Genomic DNA, 21,494 nt, shown 5'->3' with positions numbered 1-21,494 from the left:
TACTGTGAAGTCCACTTTGGCTGTCCTTGGCCATGGGACATCTTGGCCTGTTACAATTTTTCTGCACACGAGAGTAATGTAATGGTCATGCGGTGTTTGTCTTTTTACCCTCCCTATTTTCTTTGTGGGCTCTGCCCTTCTGTTTTCCACGTGTTGCCTGTGGTGCTGCCAATCACAGTGTGTCGTCTCCCCCCTTAGACACGGGGACGTGAGCCAGGCTGGGCGGGTCAGAGTGCCCCGTCCCCCTTCACGTCTGCGACTGACTCACAGTGGCAGTTTAGGGGCTACCAAAGCTGAAGTTGCATTGTGACGGACCTTACAGTCACCCAGAAACAGACTAATCAAGAGTACTTCGTGCTTCTAACAACCCCTGTAATGACAATGTAAGATGTTACTCCTACTGCTCCCACTCCCTGCGTAAATGTGGGAGCTCTGATGCGCACAGATCCCTAGAGCTGGTGCAGTTCACTCAGTGGTGAAGTCAGACAACCAAGGGTCTGCAAACACTTCAAAAATGTCAGAATGTGGGGCTCCCGGGTGGCTCAGTCGGTTGAGTGTCTAACATTGGCTCAGGTCACAATCTCACAGTTCGTGGTTGGAGCCCTGCGTCAGGCTCTGTGCTGACAGCTCGGAGCCTGGAGCCTGTTTCAGATTCTGTGTCTCCCTCTCTTTTTGCCCCTCCCCCACTCATGCTCCGTTTGTCTCTCTCTCTCTCTCTCTCTCTCTCTCAAAAATAAATAAGCATTAAAAAAACCTGTTTTTTTAAGTGTCAGAATGTTATGACCCCTTTTACTGTCTTACTCAGGGCAGAAATAAGGCCTGTTTATAACCTTGATTTGTATTAATGGGAACACCAGTGGGGGCTATGCATTGATCTTTCATAGAAACATGTATCTAAAAAGTGAGGAAGCGTAATTCTCAAAGCGAATTTGAGAGAAGAGCCTGTAGACATAGAACAATAAGAAAAAACCAAAAGGTTTTTTGAAAGCAAGAGCTTTCATTTTAATGTCTTTTTAAAAATAGCTTTGTTGACATGTAATTTACATACCATAAAACTCACCCATTTTGAGTGTACAATGATTTCCAGCAATTCACAGAGTCATGCCTCCATCATCGCAAAAACAGTTTTCGAACATTTCCGTTACCCCCCAAAACTCTCTGCATCCATTCCCCACTCCCAGCCCCAGGCCCCCAGCCCCAGGCAACCACAAATCTCCTTTCTGTCTCTACAGATTTGGCTTTTCTGGACATCTCATCCGAATGGAGTCATACCACACGTGGTCTTTCTTGTCTGGCTCCTTTCACTGAGTAAAATGTTTTTGAGGTTACCCACGTTGTGGCATGTTCCTTTCTTTTTATTGCTGTAAAGTATTCCATTGTGTGGCTATACCACATTTTGTTTATCCATTCACCCATCGATGGGCACTTGGATGGTTTCCACTTTGAGGCAATTATGGATAGTGCTGCTGTGAATGTTCACATACAAGCTGCCATTCAGGGCGATGGCTCTTTAGATGACGCTGAATGCCTCTTCACCTCGAACAAGCTCTTTCTTGGAAGAGTACTAGGCCTCCAAGAGCCTTGCTTTGAAACATGGATAAAGAGTTAAACCTCACATGCTCCCCTGAGAAGGCAAAATTGCTCCCAGGGGGTGTCAGCAGGTCTCAGTTTCTATACAGGACATGTCCCCGTGTCTCTCTTAACGAGATGGGGCAAGACCCAGGTGCGGCCATTAGTTCCTCCCTGGCTTGATACATATGGATGTCTGGAAAAATCTCATTGGTCAGTGGGGTGGCTAGGCTGAGAAAATGTAAAGTTGTCTCCTCTCCGTGGAAGGCAGATATTGTTGGCAAAATCCATTCATTCATTCAGCAATACTACTGAGTGCCTTCTACATGCTAGGTACTGTTCTAGGTATAAACGATACAGGTGTGGGAGAAACACACCAAAAAAAAAAAAAAAAAAAACCCACAAAAAGCCCCCCTCAGCTCATACAGCTCACTTCTAGTTGGGGAGACAGACCATAAAAAATAGGAAAGATGTAAGGTATGTTGCATGGTGATATGTGTTATAGAGAAAATTAAGCAGGGAAGGTGAACAGAGTTCCTGGGAGAGGCAAGAGGTTGCTCTTTTGAAGAGGAAAGTTGAGGAAGAGCAGATTGAAAAGGTGACATTTGAGCAAAACCTAAAGGATGTTGTATTGTCTGAAGCTATCTAACAAATTACCACAGACTTAGCTGCTTAAAATAACCCATATTTATTATCTCACAGTTTCGATGGGCCAGGAGTCTGGGTATGACTGAGCTGGGTCCTCTGCTTCAGGGTCTCCCACAAGTCTGTAGTCAAGAGGTCAGCTGGGCTGGGGTCTCACCTGAAGGTTCAACCAGGGAAGTATCCATTTTATTTTATTTTTTATGTTTATTTGTTTTGAGAGAGAGTGAGTACATGTGAGCAGGGGAGGGGCAGAGGGAGAGGGGGAGAGAGAATCCCAAGTAGGCTCTGTGCTGTCAGTGAAGAGCCCTGTGTAGGGCTTGAACTCACAAACTGTGAGATCATGACCTGAGCCGAAATCAAGAGTCGGGCAATTAACCAACGGAGCCACCCATGTGCCCCTGTTGTCAGAATTTTAGCTCCTCTAGGAGTATTGGACTGGAGTGGGGCGGGGGAGGGGGTGTCTCAGTTTCTAGCTGGGCATCCTTATCTCCTGGCCATGTGGGTCTCTCCAACATGGAAGCTTGTGTCATGCAGAAAGAGCCGGCTACCAAGACAGAAATTACTGCCTTATGTAACCTAATCACAGAAGTGACATCTCATCACCTGTGATAAGTTCTGCCCATATTGAATGGGAGGATTTTATGCATGGATGTCAATAGCAGGGGCAGAATCATTATGGGCCATCTCATAGGCTCCCTGCATAGAGGTGAACGAGTGAGCAAGCAAGGGGGAGCTCAGAGGGAGGAGTGTAACAGGAGGAAGAAACAAGTGCAAAGGCCCTGGGGCAGGAACTTGTCTGGGGTGTTCAAGAAACAGTGAGGAGGTCATTGTGTCTGGAGTGGAATGTGCAAGGGGTAGGGAAGCAGAGGTGAGGACAGCGGGGGAGGTAATGAGGGGCCAGGTTATTATGTGGGACCTTTTTAACTTTTACCTTAGATGAGAGTTGCTGGAGGGTTTCAGGTGGAGGAATGACATGAGCTGGCATTTGTTCTGGATCCTCGATCCTCCAAGTGTGGTCTGTGGACCACTCTTAAAGGCTGTTAGAAATGCAGAATCTTGGGATCTACTGCCCCAGACCTGATAAGTCAGAGACTGCATTTAACAAGATCCCCAGGTGATGGGGCACCTAGGTGGCTCAGTCGGTTGAGCATCCAACTTTGGCTCAGGTCATGATCTTGGGTTCTTGAGTTCCTGAGCTTGAACCCCATGTGGGGATCTCTGCTGCCAGTGCAGAGCCCGCTTTGGATTCTCTGACCCCCTCTCTCTGCCCCTCCCCAACTTGCACTCTCTCAAAAATAAAAACTAAAACATTAAAAAACAAAACAAGAACATAAGATCCCCAGGTGAGTGGAATGCACAGTGAAGTTGGAAACTTAGTGGTTCTCACCCTTCAGCCAGCTTCAGAATTACCTGGATGGAGTGTTTGTTGAAACACAGCTTGCTGGTCCCCCTCCCCGAACCTGCAGAGTTTCTGATTCACTAGGTGCAGGGTGGGGACTGAGAGTCTGCATTTCTAGCAAGGTCCCAGAGCTGCTGATGTTGCTGGACCAGGGACCATGCTTTGAGAACCACTGGTCTACAGTGTGCCTGGCACCAGGGCGCAGGGCTGAGGAAGGACAGAATCTTTCCTTTGAAGCTGTCCAGAGCATCAGACCCTGCTGCTGGCCTCTGGGGGAAGATGACACATCAGACTCAAAGCTCTTTCCTTGTCATATGTCCTACGAAGGTAGATTTTATATGCTGCCCCTTAAAACCACATCTGTGCCATCACACTCGTGTCTCCCCTGGCTCTCTGTTCTGTTTGTGCAGTTAAATCCCATCTCTGTTTCTCCTGTATGTGGTGCAGAGAGGGAACAGGTGGTCACCAGTGCCCTGCTAATAGCTCTTCAGATGTTTGCAGCCCATTATTAAATCGCCCTCAGAGTTTCCTTCTTGAAGACTAAATAATTAGCTACCCTTTTCTGAATCATGGGGTGGAGAGGTGAATGTAGTCACCAGCCTCAGACAGGGGCATATGTGGTAGAAATTCTTGAACCAGTGTGGGGGCTGGAGGTAAGATGGGGTGAGCGTTGCAAAAGCTAGGCCATCAGACTCCTTCATTTCAGCAAGATCCTTGGAAGTGATGCCAGCAGGCAGCATACAAGATGACAGGTCTAGTGCCATGCAGAGATCAGCTGGAGGTGAAGTGTCACCAGTGAGCCAGACATCTTCAGGGGTTATGGGCACCGTCAGGTGCACCCCTGCCCCGGTGCAGCCCCCCACCCTGACTCATTCCAGCCAACGGATTGGCACCAGCAGTGATCGTCCTCCTAGGCGGGAGGCATGCGAGCATCACAAAGATGATGTCCTGGCATGCCAAGGTCAAGGTCAAACTGTGGACCACCTGCATCAGCATCTCCTGGGAGCTTGTTAGGAAATGCAGAACTGCAGACCGCGTCCTCCACCCACTGCATCAGAACGTCTGGGTGAGGAGTCTGAGAATAGGGATGTTAACCAAACACCATCCCCCGCCCCCCACGTCCACGCACAGTCAAGTTTGAGAATGACTGCTAGTGTGTGATGTGGCTTTCTCTCCTCCGAGTGTTGGCCACCAACAAGAAAGAGAAAACCGTCTAGGGTAAGTAAAGCACCTAGTACAGTTATTAGTAATAAGAGCAACTTTGTGTGGTTGTTTCTATTTTGAAAACCAAAAATAGTGATAGCTAGAATTTCTGGAGCAGATCCTCAGTGGTGGGCACCGTGCCAAGGGATGGATATAGACTGGCCTGTAGAGTCCTCACCTCCATGAAATAGTGGCTGCTAGTGTCCCATTCAGTGAAGAGGGAGCTGAGATGCAGAATTGTCTCAAGTCCCATGGCTGCTAAGTGGCAGGTGGCATGATTTAGTCCCAGTCCTGGCTGATCCTAGAGGCCAGGATTTTAACCTCCACTTTGTCCCTTCCTCCTCCCTAACCCACATTTCCATCCAACTCTAAAATAGACTAAGAGGCACCACAGCCACAGATTCAATGTTATGGGAGAAAGAAACAGAGAACCACTCACTGTGAACCCACACTAGTGTTTCACATACATTTTTCTCATTTGCTTGACTCCACACCAGCCCTCAGAGGGAAGTATTATACCCATTCTGCTGGGAAGGAAAACTGAGGCTCCCAGGGATTAAGGGGCTTGCCTAAGGCCACACAGCTATTATGTAGACAAGGCTGGACTGGACTCCAGATTCTTGTGATCATCAAACCACACTGCCCTTTGGTAAAGATGGAGAAGAAAGGGGTCCAACTCCTTACATGGGATTACTTGGTCATGTCAGCCCTGGAGCTCATACTTAACAGGTGGCTGCCCTTCCTATTGCCAGACCAGCGATTTAATTAGCCCAGAGCCTTCTTACTTCCCCAGAGTTCAGAAACACTGCCCAGGGTTACAGGCACAGCTAAAACAGAATCTGAATGGCATGTTCGGGAAGCCGTATAATTAAAACTGACTTAGGAGACAAGTACCGTCAGCCTGTTTGGCAGAAATAGAAAGTCACCTAACCAGAATGCGTATTGCCTATATGGTTGCCAGAGACTGCTTTTTGCTGTTCTGGCACTTTTTAATTACAATAGATACCCTGAGGTCTGTGGTTTGCACTGCCTTTTCTAACTACCTTCTGAAGGACCCTGAAGAGCAAACCATTATTATGCGTCTGCCATCTGGGGTTGGGTCTTGATGAGGCGCCAGGTTCCTCTAAGAGGCTGTAGACTGAGGTGAGCCCACAAGCGCCCCCAGGAGGTGGCTGAAGCCTTAACTCTTCTGCTAATCTGAGCCCCGTTCTCTGTTAGGAGGGTCTGAACTGTTTTAGGGAACCTGATCCTCTCCCTCTTTACGTGGTCTTTGTGAGATGGTGGCTCACGACCTCTGTGCAACTGGTCCAGGTGGACGCAAGCAGCGTGCTGGCTCCTTTGGACACAGTGCTTCGTCCAGAGGTAGGCACTTAACCCAAGCAGGACCACTTAGAGTTTTTCCTTAAGATTTCATTAAAAGTCCCCCTTACTTTTGGAGCATAAGCTATTAAAATCTAAACTCAAGTGCACTAATGGCCATCTTCCTGCCATGTGAAGCAAACCCATCCCAGGGAAAAAAAAAAAAGCCCAATGGTCAGAGAAAAGCTGCGAAGAGGTGTGATATGGAGAGAGTGAGTCCTTATGACTTCTTTTGCATCTCTAATCCAGCCCTGACACTAGGATTTGCCCTTGGACTTCCCACTTAATGAGCCCATAAGTTCTTTCTTGTTGGATGGAATTGAGTTTCTTCCAGGAACCCTACATAATACATATCTGAGATCAACATACCCAAATATAAAACCCCAACTACTCCCCCAGCAAACCTGCCTTCCTCCAGCCTCCCCTGCCTTCCAGAACCTCATCACTGCTTATTCAGTTACAGCTATCGGTTCATTGCCATAACCATTGTTCAGTCTCGAATCACCTCATACCTGGATTGCTACAACATCCTCCCTGCCTCCAGGCTTGTGTACCCCATGTCCACAGACACACACACACACACACACACACACACACACCTGCCAAAATCTTTCTGGGCCTGACCCTTCCTGCTCTCCTACAGGGTAACTTACCAGGTTGCCAGGCATCTGGCCTCTCCTACATGTAAACCCCACCTGGCAACACTCTCCCTTTGCTCCAGCCAGACAACTACGTGGCAGTTTTGACTCTCACCCCTAAGCTAATGAACCTGCCACTTGCGGGGGTTCCTAATCCCTTCTGTGCCATGGACCCCCTGCTAGTCTTTTGAAGTCTGTAGACCCCATCTCAGAATAATGTCTTTAAATCATAGAGTGGAATACATAGGATTATAGGGAAATGATATAATTCTTTTTTTAATGTTTATTTGTTTATATATGTATTTATTTTCATTTACTTCATTTTGAGAGAGCACGACAGTGGGGAAGGGGCAGAAAGAAAGGGAGAGAGAGAATCCCAAGCAGGCTCCGCGCAGAGCCCGATGTGGATCTCAATCGCACAAACCATGAGACCATGACCTGAGCCCAAATCAAGGGTCGGACACTTAACTGACTGAGCCACCCAGGTGCCCCTGAAATGATTCTAATGAAACACACTTATCAAAAATGTAAAACCAATTTAAATATGGTAATGTATGTGATTCTTCATTAATGCATTCAATAGAAAGATCTACTGGTTGTGATTTTCAAGCAGTAAAGAATGTAAATAAAATTTCAAGTTATTCACAACAACTGTAATGTGAGGTGAATATATCTGATTTCTATTGACTTCTATTTCTATCGGTGACAAACCCAGGTAAAAGTTAAGATTGTCGTGGTTTGCTGCCTGCTCCTTAATGAAAGGAGATAATGGATTGCACGCAGAGGTTAGTGACAAGGGAGATGTAACTCTTTTCTTTCCTAAGTTCAGGGACCCTGCAGAATTCCGAACTGGGGGTTTTCCCACCGAGACCCGGGTGGGTGCCAGCTGCCTTGTCCTAACAGGCACAGCCTTGGTCTGAGTCCAGATTATACCTCAAAGCCCAGACTACAGGTCCCTGTGAAGAGCAGGGAGAGGCTCACAGAGCTGGGGACCCGGAAAGCCAGTCTTGGAGTGACATCTGACAAATGACTTCGAGCTGACTTCTTGTTCATGCTTTCTTTGGAGGCAGAATGGCACAGCTGTGAGGAGCTGGGCCTTGAGAGTTAAATTAAAATAACTGGCTGCATTGGAGGAGGGGTGCTTGGTTTTCTCAGACAGTTTTAAGTCTTTAGGGATTAAGGGATCAAACCAACCCCAAGGGTTTCCTCCCCCTTCCCCCAATACCCAGCACTGTGAGGCAGTATGGTGTGGCGGCTAGGGGAAGGATTCTGGTGTAGGCTGTCAGGGTTTGAGTCTCAGCTCCTCAATGCCAGTACCCCCCGGGGAAAGTTGCCTCACCGCTTTCAACCTCCTCTAGTCTCATCTAGAGAGAGTAATCTCATCTAGAGATAGTAACAGAGCTCACCTCATGGTTATCAGAATTGAAAGTTGTACTTGTGTAAAAGGTTTAAAGCAGAGCCTGGCACACGGTCTCAGAAAGGTTAGCTATTCTTCCTGGGAACACCTGGCAAACGCTGTCACCTCTCTCAAGTCCCCCAACCCCCCGCTCCCCCACCCAAACGCCCACCCCGGTAGACAGCTCTTCTCTGTGAAGCCCTCTCCCCCCAAGCACCGTTTCCATCCATCGCTGAAGAAACATTATAGATAAATACCATTAAGTGGTCAGGAGCGCACACTGTACGGATTCAAAGGCCAGTGCGTGTAGCTACCAGCTGTAGCTGGAGGGGATCTACCTCACTGCACCCCGGTTTCCTCATCTGGGAACCGGGGGCAACTGCAGCACCCCCCTCAAACGGTTAAGAGGAGTCAACAGCAACAGCAGAAACTACCGAGCGCCTACTCTGGCCAGGCGCTGTGCTTGACGCATAGCGAGCAAGGCAGAGGACGATGAAATGCAATCACGCCTGTGAAGTGTTGAGCACAGTGCCTGCCGGATTACAAACGCTGGGCACTTTGCATGCCACGTGCTTCGAATGAAATATTACATACTAAAAAATGTAAACCTGTTAGATTTTTACAAAGAATATATACACATGTGCACATTACACCTTTTGTTTATGACTTGCACGTTCATTCCCTCAGTTGGCCCTGGAGAAAAGGCAGGGCAGACAGAGATTTTAAGTCATTTTTAGTGATGAAAAGACAGAGGAGTTGATAAACGGGAGACGGCTGGGGATTTTAAAAAGAGAACCGGCGGAGGGCAATGTTCCACTTCAAATCCCTCTGTGCAGAGTGGGCCCCAATTCTGTGGCCCCGGGGTGGGAGAACCGGCTCCGGGGAGGAATCCAGGCCCTGGGCGCCCCGGAGACGCGAGCAAGCGGGACAGGATGGACACGCCCGAGGGCGCACGCTCGCTGGCGCGGAGCTTCGAGCCGGCAGAGGCGCGCACGTCGCGGGCGCGACGCTGGGTGGCGCTGCCGGGCCGCCCCGCGCCAGACCTGTTGAGCCGAGGGCGCAACTCGGGCAGGTTTAGGGCAAAGGGGCGCTCCGCTTTCCTCGCACGCCCCTGCGACCCCGGCCGCAGCACCTCCCTCGGGGTGCCCCACGCCCCACCTTATCTTAAGGCTCCGGTTCATTTGGCCCCTGCGTTCCTCGCCGCAACAGTTCTAGGCTCGTCGGGTGGGGCGGGAATAAAGTTTGTCCGAGCTGGACTGGGAGAGGGGTGGTGGGGAGGACCCTCCCCGCTCCAGACTCCATGGCGGGCAGGACTGTGCCCCCTCGGCTTCAAGGCTGTCCCGGGGGCTCTGCTCTCGGTAGGTGCCAGCCCGCGTGCCGACCGGATGGGCTGACCCGCGCACCGCCCCCTCCCACCCGCCTCCCCATCCCCTCCCCCGCCTCTGGCGCGCACCGGCCCCGGCGTCTCCAGCCCCGCCTGCGCCGGGGTCGCTGCAGTCCCCGCGGCCGCCCCGGGCTCCCTCCCCAGGCGCCCCGGCCTCATTCCAGCCAGGGGAGCGCCTCGGGGGGAACGCCGGACAGCGAGGGTGGCCGAGGCGGGGGCTCCAGGCGCCCTTGCTCTCCCAACCTGGGAGGCGGCCCCGACTCCGAGAGCCTGAACGCAGGGAAAGGCAAGGACGGGGCGGCCGGCGGAGGGGCGGGCGCCGCTCATCAGCCACGCCAGTCACGTCTGGGGCCACCCGGCTGCCTTTTTCTTCCTTTCCCCCTTCGCTTTCTCCCCCCACTCCCCTGTTGGCGAGGGCAAAGTGGCCGTGGCGGCGCCATGCCCGGGCCGGAGTGAGCGCGAGGGCGAAAATGGCGTACATCCAGGTAGGGCTGAGGCTGGGGGGCAAGGTCCGCGGTGCGGGTGGGGGGTGCTGCGCCCCCTCCGGCTGTGAGCCCGCCAAGGGAGGGCACACGGCTGGGCTCCCACAAACTTGCCTCGAGAAAAAGGGTGCCCGAGGGCACGCAACCTGTGCAGCGGTGGGGTACGCCCCAGGAGAAGGGGCTGGGGACCCCCACACCCGGGGATGAACGGCCCCTGCGGACTCTGCACGGGCGCCCTCTCCTCCTAGGGAGGGAATGGGGTTGGGGCGGACTTTTCAGCCCCCCCTACCCCACCCCCTCCCCTTGCACCCCACCCCTGGGGAGGGGCCGCCGGGAGGGCGGCCCGGGACGCGCCAGCCGCCCGGCCCGCCAGCTGCCGTTGCCGTGGCGACGGCTCTGGCTAATTGGCCGGCGGAGCGAGCCTGAGGCGGCTGTTCCGGCCAGGAGGGACAAGGACGTCGTCTCTCCCGGACCCTGGGTGCTGAGGGGTGGGGGACACACCATAGGCGTGCTGTTGGTGGGGGGCGGGAGCAACCGATCACTTTCGGCCATTGCATTGTGGTCTGGGAGTTGTGGACCCCCATCACCTTGAGGAAACTCTCACAAGAATCCTTGAACTGAAATGATTTCCAAGCATCCTTCTTGAGGGGAGGCTGCTTGACTACCAGACCTTTCTCTTCTATACGAGGTGTGTGTGTGTGTGGGGTGGGGGGTGCGGGGTGGGGGAGGCAGTGGCGACAGGTCAGCGCCAAGGTCATGCAGTCAGACCTGCAGTCAGACCCGTGGAGCCGCTTGCTTTTTGGGGTTGGCTCCTCAGAGCCCAGCAGAGAAGCCTACAGGTTCCCTCATTTAGGGTGCATCTGGGCTCACTTCTTCTACCCTCGGCTACAGCTGGGGGGTGGGGGTGGCTGCTGGTTTCCCAGTTCCCCACTGGTCACATCTCTCTCGTCCTCAGACTTTTCAGCCTGCCAGGAACTCTGTGCTCTGTCACCTGCCTTGGTCTCCCCATCCCTCTCCTGGCTTAGATTTGCTCCATTGGCTTCCATGCAATCTTTAGGTCCTCTTTTCAAGTTCACTGAAGGTCACATTTACTGTGCACATACTGTGTGCTGTATGTTGTTGTGGGGTTTTTCAGCAGTCACCCAACAACCACCCGAGTGACCACCTACTGTGTGTGGGCACTGGGGATACAGCTGTGAAAACAGCAGTCTCTGCCCTTCAGAATCCAGTGAGAAATAAACAATATTAGAACATGCTTCTGTGGTTTTTAATAACCACTTTCAGGACAGAGATTAGTGATTTGCCCAAGGTCACACAGCTGCTTAGGGGTCATGGTGGGATCTGGAAGGGAGGATGGGGAATCTGAGGAATTTGTTAAACAGCTAATATGAGAATGGCTTGGTGATACTGTCTTTGCTTCTAGAACAAGGTGTGAAACTTTTTCTATAAAGATCCAGAGAGTAAACTTTTTTCTTGGAGACCTACGTGGCCTGTCACAAATATTCAACTCTGACCGTGGCGCTGGACAGCCACACATACATAGATAATAGTAAATGCATGGGCGTGGCTGAGTTCCAATAAAACTATTTGCACTAGTCAAGAAGTAGTACTTTTGATTTCTTGCAACCATTTAAAAATGTACAAACCATCCTTAACTGGAGGACCGTGCAAAAACAGGTTGCGGGCTGGATTTAGCCTTGCAAGTCATAGCTTGCCAACCTTTGTTCTAGAATGTCTGGGTTCTCCTTCTTCCTGTTTCTTTCTGGCTTGAATCAGTGCTCCTCCATCCAGTCAAATACATGAACCCAGTGGACCCAATGCATGGCAAGCGTGTCTTAGCTTCTTCCCTCTCCTCTTCCTTTTCCTTGGTTTCTCTCATCTTGCCGAACCTGGGGTTTGAGAAAGCTGGATGATTGGGCCCCTGTAGTGGCCTGGTCTCTACTCACATGGTTTTATAAATGGTGTCTTTTGATTGCCACACACCCAGGAAATGCTTTCCTCTATGAAAAGAATGGGCATGGACTGTTGGAAAAAAGCACTTTATCCTTGCACTTGATTTGAAACATTTTCAAGCACTTTCATTTGTAAGCGCATGAGGGCATAGCTTTTTCCTGCTTTTACCTGCGTGGGCCGGCCTGGACAGCCTGTGGTGCCTAGTAGGTTCCAACTGGTCTTGACAAACCACCTTGTTCTCATAAAGCCACAGAAAGGGTGCAGATATTTTGTAGTGGGGCATTTGCACAGTCCGAGTCCTAGCTTAGCCATTCCATGAAAGACAGGTAACTAAGGTTCAGAGTGGCCCCCTGACTTAACCCAAGTCACGTGATTGGCAGGTGGTGATGGCAGCACTAACACTTAACCACTCAACTCTGTGTGGCCCCCAAGCGTCTTCAGGCCTTGCCATGTAGGGTTCCCAGTTTTGCTTTGGGAAGAGTTTGTGATTAGTGCCTGAGACTTCGTTTCCCAAGCCGTAACCATTCCCTTATCACTTCAAGGATTTTTGAATTTTTTGTGAGCTATCCCTTGTACCAGATTTATTTAATACTTTTTCCTATAAATGGGCTCGCTTTTTTTTTTTTTTTTTTTTACTTAAAATCATTTGAAAAGGAAACTTTATGTCACTAGCATAATGGAAGACCAGAATCACTTGATATGAGCAGAAGGCAACCGGAAGAATAAACAGGATGATAGTAATGCCACGTGATTAGTTAGGTCCCAGGCTCTGAGCTGAGGTTTGCTCTCTATTTAAAAAAGAAAGGGGGTGGGGGGGATTTGCAAATGTGAGAAACCCGTTAACACATGATGATACCAAAGGGAGACCTCCTAGAAAGGGAAATGAAAAAGAGGGTAACTTTCTCCCTCTTGATTTAAAGTTCTGAGTTTGAGTTCCTCTCTGGGATATATCCCAGGCTGGGATGTGGAGCTCCTAATCTACCTGGTTTACTTGGCCCATTCACTTGGAAGCCACTGTGACTCTTCCCTTGAAGAGGGGGAGGGAATCTGTGCCTTGGAAACCTGTGAGAAGAAGTGGGGGTGGGAGGTGGGGCTGAAAAGGGAGGTAGCCCCACCCCCTCCGCCCTCCCCAGGACCAGATTATGGCTTCCTTTTGGGCTCCCTGTGTTTGTGGGTGGTCATAGGAACTCCCCACCATCACCATTGGAGCAGAATTGTAAGGTAGGGCCTCTGGGAGGGTGCGGGAGCCAAGTGACATCCACTGTGTGCCTGCCTGCATGTTAGCTAGTCATGTCCTTTTGGGTTGGCTTTATGGCTATTTCTGTATAGGAAGGTTTGCTCTTCCCAAGCGTGGCTGCATTGGATAGCATGACTATCTATCCACCCGCTCTGATTCATAACAGCATACGGTGCAAATCAAATCGAAATGCTAAAGTTTCCCATTTATTCGGTGTTGGTTAGCCAGGAGGCTACCAGCAGCCCCGCAGATAGCAGCACCTTGTTAGGGAGTCAGCTCCCTTCCCAGGATGGTAAGTGGAAAGATGCAGGGCTTTTTTTTTTTTTTTTTTTTTTCCCCTCTTTCTTTCTTTTTTCTTTTGTGAGTTGCTGGAATATTGCTAAACTGGTCTTGTCTCTCTTTTTGTAATCCTCTCACCCCTGACGCCCCTTGGCTTCTTCGTGGATCTCTAAAAGGGCAGTTGGAACCTTTAAACGAGGTGGGTTAATTCGATGATTCGTGTGGTCTGGTTTCTGATCACGAAGTGCTTGCCTTTCATTTTGGAGTCTTATGTGGGGCTGTGGGGACGTTGAATATTAAAGCAATAACTGGAGGTTAAGAGCGGCACAGTTTCGCTGCGTTTCTGTGGAAGGGAGATCCCGATGAAAACACACTAAGGGAGAAGAGGTGGATATCCCTCCCCACCCCCTCCTTACTCCGTTTGATTACCTCTGTTTACTTTCATGTCACGGAGATTATTTAAAAAAAAAAAAATCTTTTTGCTTTGCTTTCAAGAAGACAGTAATATTCATTGTGTTTTCGAGAACATATTGTATAGCCCTCATGATGTTGTATAAACCACCCACATGTCAAGAATGACATTCACATAAACTACAAAAGGGAATACCTGTGAATGTTTTGCTCGCTATTAATGGCTTCATCGAGTTGGTGTTTGCCATCTTTGTGCCTGCAGTTGGTAAATAGAAACGGAAAACATTTTGTTCTAAGTGTTCAGCAGCAGAGACAGACCTCCTGAATGTCATTATTTCTCATCAGGGATCAGCTGCTTGTAATTTCGGGTGTTTTTCCTTTTCCTCCTCTCCACCCCTCCCACACCCCCCCCCCCCCACTCCCCCTCTCCTCCTCTCCACTGCCCACCTCCCCCAATGGCCTCAGGGTTTTCTTTCTAGAATCTCCGATCTGCTGCTGTGCAGATGGACTTTCAGGCATTGCTGTCAGAAGTGTTATGAGTCCAGCTGTTGCCAGTCGAGTGAGGACGAAGTTGAAATTCTGGGACCTTTCCCTGCCCAGACTCCTCCCTGGCTGTAAGTAAAACCGCTCTGAACTTCCTTGAAGGCAACCTCAAGACCTTTCTTTTCTCGGTTTGCGAGAGAGGGCGCGGGCAGGAGGTTAGGGTTAGGAAACAGGGAAAGGCTGGGTGTCTGTTGACGTCTTTGCTGCCGATGGGGACATACTCTCTGCCTCTCCTCTTGTTGGGCAGGCCAAGGGGCGGGGGGCAGCTGGTGGTGAGGCTGTCGTTGAACTGGTTTCCCGTTGGTCCTCCTGAGATATGAACCGTGCGGTGCCGAGCGTGTGGGCACTTTTAATCACGTTGAGTGTCACTCCAAGTGGAGGAAGAGCTCTGTGAGCATCTGTATGCTTCAAGGGATGTCCAAGTTCTAAAGATTCCCATCCAAGTCAGTATGACAAACTGTCCCACCGCCTGACCCGGTGCTTGGCACATAGTCGATGCTCAGTAAAAACTGCTACATGGGTGGTAGATGGAATGAACAAACAAATGCCTTTTTGCTGGTCTGAACAAGAACTTCAGAAACAGGGAAGCAGAAGAGCACCCCCAGGCTCCATCCTGTCCTCCAACGCTGTTTATGTTCTCTCTGGCATCTCTCATTTTATTTCTAATTCGTGCTCCTCCCGCGCCTGCACACAACATCTCCATCTGCCAGTCGCTCAGATATTTTGGGAACACAGTTTTGAAGCTTCTCAGCCACGTGTCTGGTCCACCTCTCTGTGGCTGAGAGAGGAACGTGGCCAGAGAGTCTGGGTTGAGTTTGCCGGTCCAGCGCCGAGAAGGGGCCTGGCCGTCCTCGAGGACAGGTTCTCACGACACGGACGGGGAGGTCCAGAGAGGGCAAGAGACAGTGCAAGGGCCCACAGCCAGAGCCTCAGTGGGAACCCGGTGCTGTTTCAGCTGCGTTTCTGGAAGTCCATGATGCCCCCTCTTTCCCTTCACGTTGGCGGGTCATGGCTCACCCCTCTCACCTGCTCTCCTTAGAAGCAAGCATCAAATATTTCCATAGCAAAATGGCTCTGTGTCAGGCTCCATGCATTCATATCCAGTTTCTCCTACTTTTTTTTCTAGTTCTGTGACTTTGGGCAAGTCATTAGATCTCTTTGCCTTGATTTCCCATCTGTAAAATGGGGGTGATAAAAACAATAGTGTTTATCTCCTATGGTTGTTGTGGCGACTGCATGGATTAGTACACAGAAGAGCGCTTAAGAATGATTGTCACCTGGTCAGCAGTTATAAATGTAGGTGACCCATCTCACCCTGTTTTGTCTCGGTTTTCTCATCTGTAAAGTGAGAACAGTAATAGAACTTATTTTCTAGGGTTGTGATTAAGCATAACCTGCTTCGCAGAGCAGTTAGTAATCACCTTTTATTATTATTATTATTATTATTATTATTGCTGTTTTATTGTTTATTTTTGAGAGAGGGAGAGAGTGTGTGTGAGCAGGGGAGGGACAGAGAGGTGGGGGGACAGAGGATCTGACAGCAGAGCCTGATGTGGGATGTGGGGCTCAAACCCATGACCGTGAGATCATGACCTTGGCCGAAGTTGATGCTTAGCCACCTGAGACACCCAGGCGCCCCAGGAATCATTTCTGTTATTTGTAGATTCTTTTTTTTTTTTTCTTTTAGGGACAGAAAGAGTGAGTTGGGGAGAGAGGGAGAGAGAGAATCTCAAGCAGGCTCCACACCCAATGCAGAGCCCGATGCAGGGCTCAGTCTCACAACCCTGAGATCATGATCTGAGCCAAAATTAAGAGTCTTTTTAAATTTTTTTAGGGGCGCCTGGGTGGCTCAGTCAGTTAAGCGTCTGGCTCTTGGTTTCGACCCAGGTCATGATCTCACTGTTCATGAGTTTGAGCCCCACATCAGGCTCCGTGCTGACGGTGCTGGGCCTGCTTGGGATTCTCTATCCCTCTCTCTCTCTCTGGCCCTCCCCAGCTTGTTCTCTCTCTCTCTCTCAAAATAAATAAATAATTTTTTTTTTTTATGTTTATTTTTGAGAGAGAGACAGAGTGCAAGTGGGAGAGGGGCAGAGAGAGACACACGCAGAATTCCAAGCAGGCTCCAGGTTCTGAGCTGTCAGCACAGAGCCCGACACGGGGCTTGAACTCACGGACTGTGAAATCATGACCTGAGCCAAAGTCAGACACTTAGCCAACTGAGCCACCCAGGCGCCCCAAGAGTTGGATGCTCTTGACTGAGCCACCCAAGAGCCCCACTAGAGATTCTTTAAACTGGTGTAAAGATAGTGTTAAGAAATTATTTCATCAGTCATGGATTGTAGCCTGAATCCTGCAGGTGTGCATAGGGTTGAGGTGTTTGGTGGAACCAGTTCATTAATCAAGAGGTCATTCCCATTTTCTAGTGCCCTAGGTACAGAGGTTGGCTCAGCCCATTTGGTATCTTGAAAGCCGTACTCAGGCAGTGCCAGCTCTGTGAGGGCAGGGTTTTTATCCGTGTTGTTCACACCAAAAAATAGTTACTGACTAACTGACTAACCTACCGGCAAAAATTGAATCCTGGAAGTGCCAGTCATCTGGTTGAAACCTTACAGTTTCTTTGGTAATTATTTCTCGAGTATGCACTGTGTGCCAGGCACTGTGGGATGCAGAGGCTAGATAGAGTCCCATCCCTGTGCTCAGGAGATTTAAAATCTAGTACAGGAGATAAGGCAGGTACATAGGTCCAGCTACCCCCTGGAGTTGTGCATTCACATCCTGCACACCAATATGACAGTTTTTCATAGAGTCTCACTGTGGAAAAAGTCCAGGGATAATGGCTTCGGGCATCGGTGGACCCAGGGGTACAAATGTTGTCATGGGCATGCATTTGTGCCCTCTCTGCCTCCCTGTCTCTTTCTGTTTCTTCTGTATTGCCTGATTCTTAAGCTTGTTTTCTTCTTTGCTTCATTCTCAATAGCAGCAAACAAACCAGGAGAGGCTCTTATTGTCCTGGTTTGGGTCATGTGCCAAACACTTGAGCCAATCACTTTTGCTTGGAGGAAATGGTGCTAGGATCATGCCTGGATTGTCTGACCACCTGGAACCAGGGAAAGGATCATTCCCACCTGACACACATGAACTCAGCTCGTGGACCAGGGGTTGGCAAACTTGTCCTGTTAAGGGGCCAGACAGTAAATATTTTAGCCTCGTGGGCTTAGTCTCTGTCTCAGCCACTCACTTCTGTCATTGTAATGTGAAAGCATCCATAGGTGAGGCATTAATGATTGGGCGTGCTATGTTCCAGTCTTACTTCATTTACAAAATCAGGCAGCAAAATCTGGCCCCCTAGTTTGCTGATCTCTGTAATAGACAATTTGAGCGCTGTAACCAGAGAGGAGAGAATGGACCCATGGTAGGCAAATACCACAAATGGTCACAATATCTAGAAAGAGTAGGGGAATCATGGAAAATGAGCCTGCAAGCTCAGAGCATGTAGGGCTTTGAACGTCAGATTGCGGAGTTAGAATTTGAATTTGCTTCTGAACCACTGGAGAATCCTTTTTTTTTTTTTTTAAGTTTATTTATTTACTCAGAGAGAGAGAGAGAGAATGAGCTGAGAAGGGGCAGAGAGAGGGGAGAGGGAGAGAGAGAATCCCAAGCAGGCTCCACACTGCCAGCTTGGAGGCTGCTGTGGGGCTCAAACTCCTGAACCGTGAGATTATGACTTGAGCCAAAATCTAGAGGGATGCTTACCAACTGAGCCACCCAGCCGCCCGTTAGTGAAGAATCCTGATGGACATTGAAAATCAGTCAGGTACCTTTTTTCCCCAGATACCCAGATGTTAAATATTACAGATGCATGGCCTGGGTTCTACCACTGAGCTGGTGAACAGTTGCACTTTACCTGGGCTGCTGACCCTTTGTGCAAGCGGGGGACTCTTTCAGGGGGTAAGGAGTTGGGACCCTCTGGGATGACACTTTGGTTTTGCCACAAGCAGAGAAGAGCACTGGAACCTTCCCAGCAGGGCCGACACACGACACAACTCCAGAAGGCCCCTTTCATATGGCCGTCATTATGAATGATAACACCTAGAACTCTGCAGTCTAGAGCCTGAACAGCGGTACATGACCTTCCATGCTTCCCAGGATGAATATCTTGCATCCTGGGTAGCAACTTAGTACCTTTGTGGCACGCAACATAATGCAAAATGTTAAGAGAAATCTGTAAAGGGGAGGCGGGTTAAATCATTCAGAAAGTGAATTTACAGCTTGTGCTTTCCCCAGATTTATTTACCAAGTGGGCAGTTGCATGTTATCAAACAGGCAGGGAGTAGAAATGTCAAGTGTACAGGCTTTGCAGTGCTGTTCCTACTGTGACATTTGAGCTCAGAACCACAGGACATGCCTCTCTGTGGGGTGGCAGGTACCAGATGAGCCTGTCCTTTGTGTGTGTGATTTGGGGGGACACACCATTAATTGCCACAAATGCTCCTGTCATTTGGATCCCCCATTCTTTCCTTGGCTGGGCTGGGCTGGGGAAGGTCAGGAAAACTGTACAATCCCACTGGCTCCTTTTGGAGCAATGCCAGAAAGACCATCATTGAAGAGTGAACTACTCAGGTTATTTCCGTGTCCATTAAGCATGTATTGAATACCTACTATATGCATAGCTCTTACAGGCCTCACAAGGGATGCCCAATTCAGTAGTTTGGGGTGTGCAGTTTAGAGGCTGGTATTGCTGGACTTCATTGGGAGTTTAACAGTGGTGCAAAATAAATATCCATCCCAACCCCCACCCCACTAGGCTTCCATTCCCCGGTCTGTAAAGAGGATGAGGGTTGTTAGTAACAGAAGTAAACTCCAGATTGTTTTAAGGGTGAAATGAGATGGTTCAGACAGAGCATTTAGCACAGTGCCTGGCACATAGTTGGTGCTCAGCACCTGGTACCTTTGATCAAGATAAGTACACATCTCCCTCTCCCCTCTCCCCCCCCCCCCCCCCCATTTAAGAAGTGTACCCTGCTGTGGGAGGCGGGACAAGATAAGCACTCAGATCATCTTGAGACTGGATAAATCAGATAAGAATCCCAAGAAGGGTGTGTTCATTCATTAATTTACTGAGAAAATGAATGTGGAAGGCTCCGCACGTGCCAGACTCTGTGCCAGGGCAGGGTGGGCAGTGGTGAATGAGACACCACCCTCGTGGGGCAAGGATCTGGTGTCAGACGCAGAAGACAAGCCACAACTAGAGAGGAGTTACGTGCGTTGTTAAAGGGGGGAAAGAAGGTGCAGGGCCAAGGGCTGATGGAGTAGGAGGTGACAGCGACAGGGTGGGGGCTCTCTGAGGAGGTGCTCTTGAAGCCGAGACCTGACTGATGAGAAGGAGCCGCACAGGAGATGGAGACGGGAAGAGCATCCCAAGCAGAGAGAACAGCGTGGCCGGCTCGCTGTGTTGGAGGAAGGGCCGGGAAGCATGGTGGGTGCAGAGAGGGCAGGGGCTGCTCAGACAAGGGCTGAGAGGACTCGACCGGAGCTCCAGGGGGCGATCGCGCCCAAGCTGGGTGGGGCCTCACAGGTGCAGGTGGAGGTGCTGAGGTGGTTCTGCCTTCTTTGGAAGGTGCTGCCGCTTGCATCTAAGGGAGAGAGAGAAGAATGCGTGATACAATATGATTGCATCTCTTTGCCTTCTCCTCCTCCCACCCCCCACATTTCATCTGCTATATTCACCTTTTACAGACCAGGAGGAGGAGGCAAGCAAGGACTGAGCATCCTCCCCTCCCCCTGCAACATGCCTGGTCTTGTCCTGGCTGTGACCCTGATCTTGCTTTGGAAGAACATGAGATCAGTCTCATTTCATGCACAGGATGCATCTGAAGACCTCCTAGAATTGGAAACTTGCATTTTTCAAGACCAGCTCCACGCAGGCTTAAATGTCAAGTTGGGGGGTGGGAGGTGCAGTCTCGGAAAGTATCAGTCTACAGCCACAATAGCTTAGGGGCATGTTATTAGCGGCATCCATCTCACAGGCCACACCGCCAGCTTTGCCCCCTCACTTCCCCTTCCCCAAGCACCCTTACCTAGTTTTATGGGGATTGGGGGATCTTACAGGTTGTAATAATACCAGCTGAAATGTATTGAGCACATACCTACTACATACCCAGAACTGTTCTAAGTATATTATATGCGTTGACTCCTTCAGTGTTCACTGGAACCATACAAAGTGAGTATTATTATTCCCACTTTACAGATGGGTAGATGGAGGCACAGAGGAAGGGCCTTGCCCAAGGTCACCCAGGCGGGGTTCAAACCTAGAGGTTGTGCTCTTAATTACCACCCTGTATCTCCCTACCCCCCGACACGGTGTTTTTTATTCTTTCAGTATTTTTCATCCTCATTGGAAGCACATGGAATCAGAGCTGCTGCTCATTTTTTAGCTGTTTCTTCACATTGAACTATTGTTCTCAAGTCATTCATTCTCAGCACCATTTTGTAGCTCTTGCCCTGCCGCTCCAAGAACTCTCGAGTGACACTGTTATAGGGTATTTTTTAGATATTTATTTATTTTGAGAGAGAGTGCGCACACACTTGCGTGTGAGTGGGGGAAGAGGGGCAGGGAGAAAGGAAGAGAGAATCCCAAGCAGGCTCCATGCTATCAGGGCAGAGCCCTAAGCGGGGCTCAAACTCACGAACCGTAAGATTATGAGCTGAACCAAAATCAAGAGTTGGATGCTTAACCGTCTGAGCCACCCAGGCGCCCCTGTTATAGGATATTTTTTAAAGATATCAAAGTAGAGACACAGTGAAGGTTGAAATACCAGGGCATTCCTCACCAAAAGCCATCTGCAGAAGATCAGATGGGTAGAAACAACCTTCTGGTGTCTTCCAGACTGAAGACCAACAGGCCTGGTCTTGACTTAGCCAAAGTGGTGCCCCCATGTGGCAATATCATGAGTAAGTTCCCTCCCCATGGTCTGTGAATGTGAAATTATGCACATT

General features: G+C 49.8%; 1 protein-coding gene across 2 annotated transcripts in view; it reads left to right on the top strand.

The window, feature by feature from the left end:
- The first annotated feature begins 9,654 nt into the window (after positions 1-9,654).
- The window catches only part of SYT17 (synaptotagmin 17), an 82,994-nt gene continuing 71,154 nt past the window's right edge, over positions 9,655-21,494 (top strand). The window contains exons 1-3 of one of the 2 annotated variants that reach the window (XM_053894540.1): positions 9,655-10,078; positions 13,726-13,743; positions 14,421-14,569. In XM_053894540.1, coding sequence (XP_053750515.1) covers positions 10,064-10,078; positions 13,726-13,743; positions 14,421-14,569 — 182 coding nt within the window. In that variant the 5' untranslated portion in view covers positions 9,655-10,063. Of the gene's footprint in view, positions 10,079-13,266; positions 13,558-13,720; positions 13,744-14,420; positions 14,570-21,494 lie in introns of those variants that run through there. The other variant, XM_053894539.1, reaches the window with a different exon arrangement.

This window comes from Panthera pardus, unplaced genomic scaffold (genome assembly GCF_024362965.1).
Source record: "Panthera pardus isolate Hobbes unplaced genomic scaffold, ASM2436296v1 HiC_scaffold_5, whole genome shotgun sequence".
NCBI lineage: Eukaryota > Metazoa > Chordata > Mammalia > Carnivora > Felidae > Panthera > Panthera pardus.
Note: the sequence above shows the minus strand (reverse complement) of the source record. Positions and strands in the feature narration are given on the sequence as shown.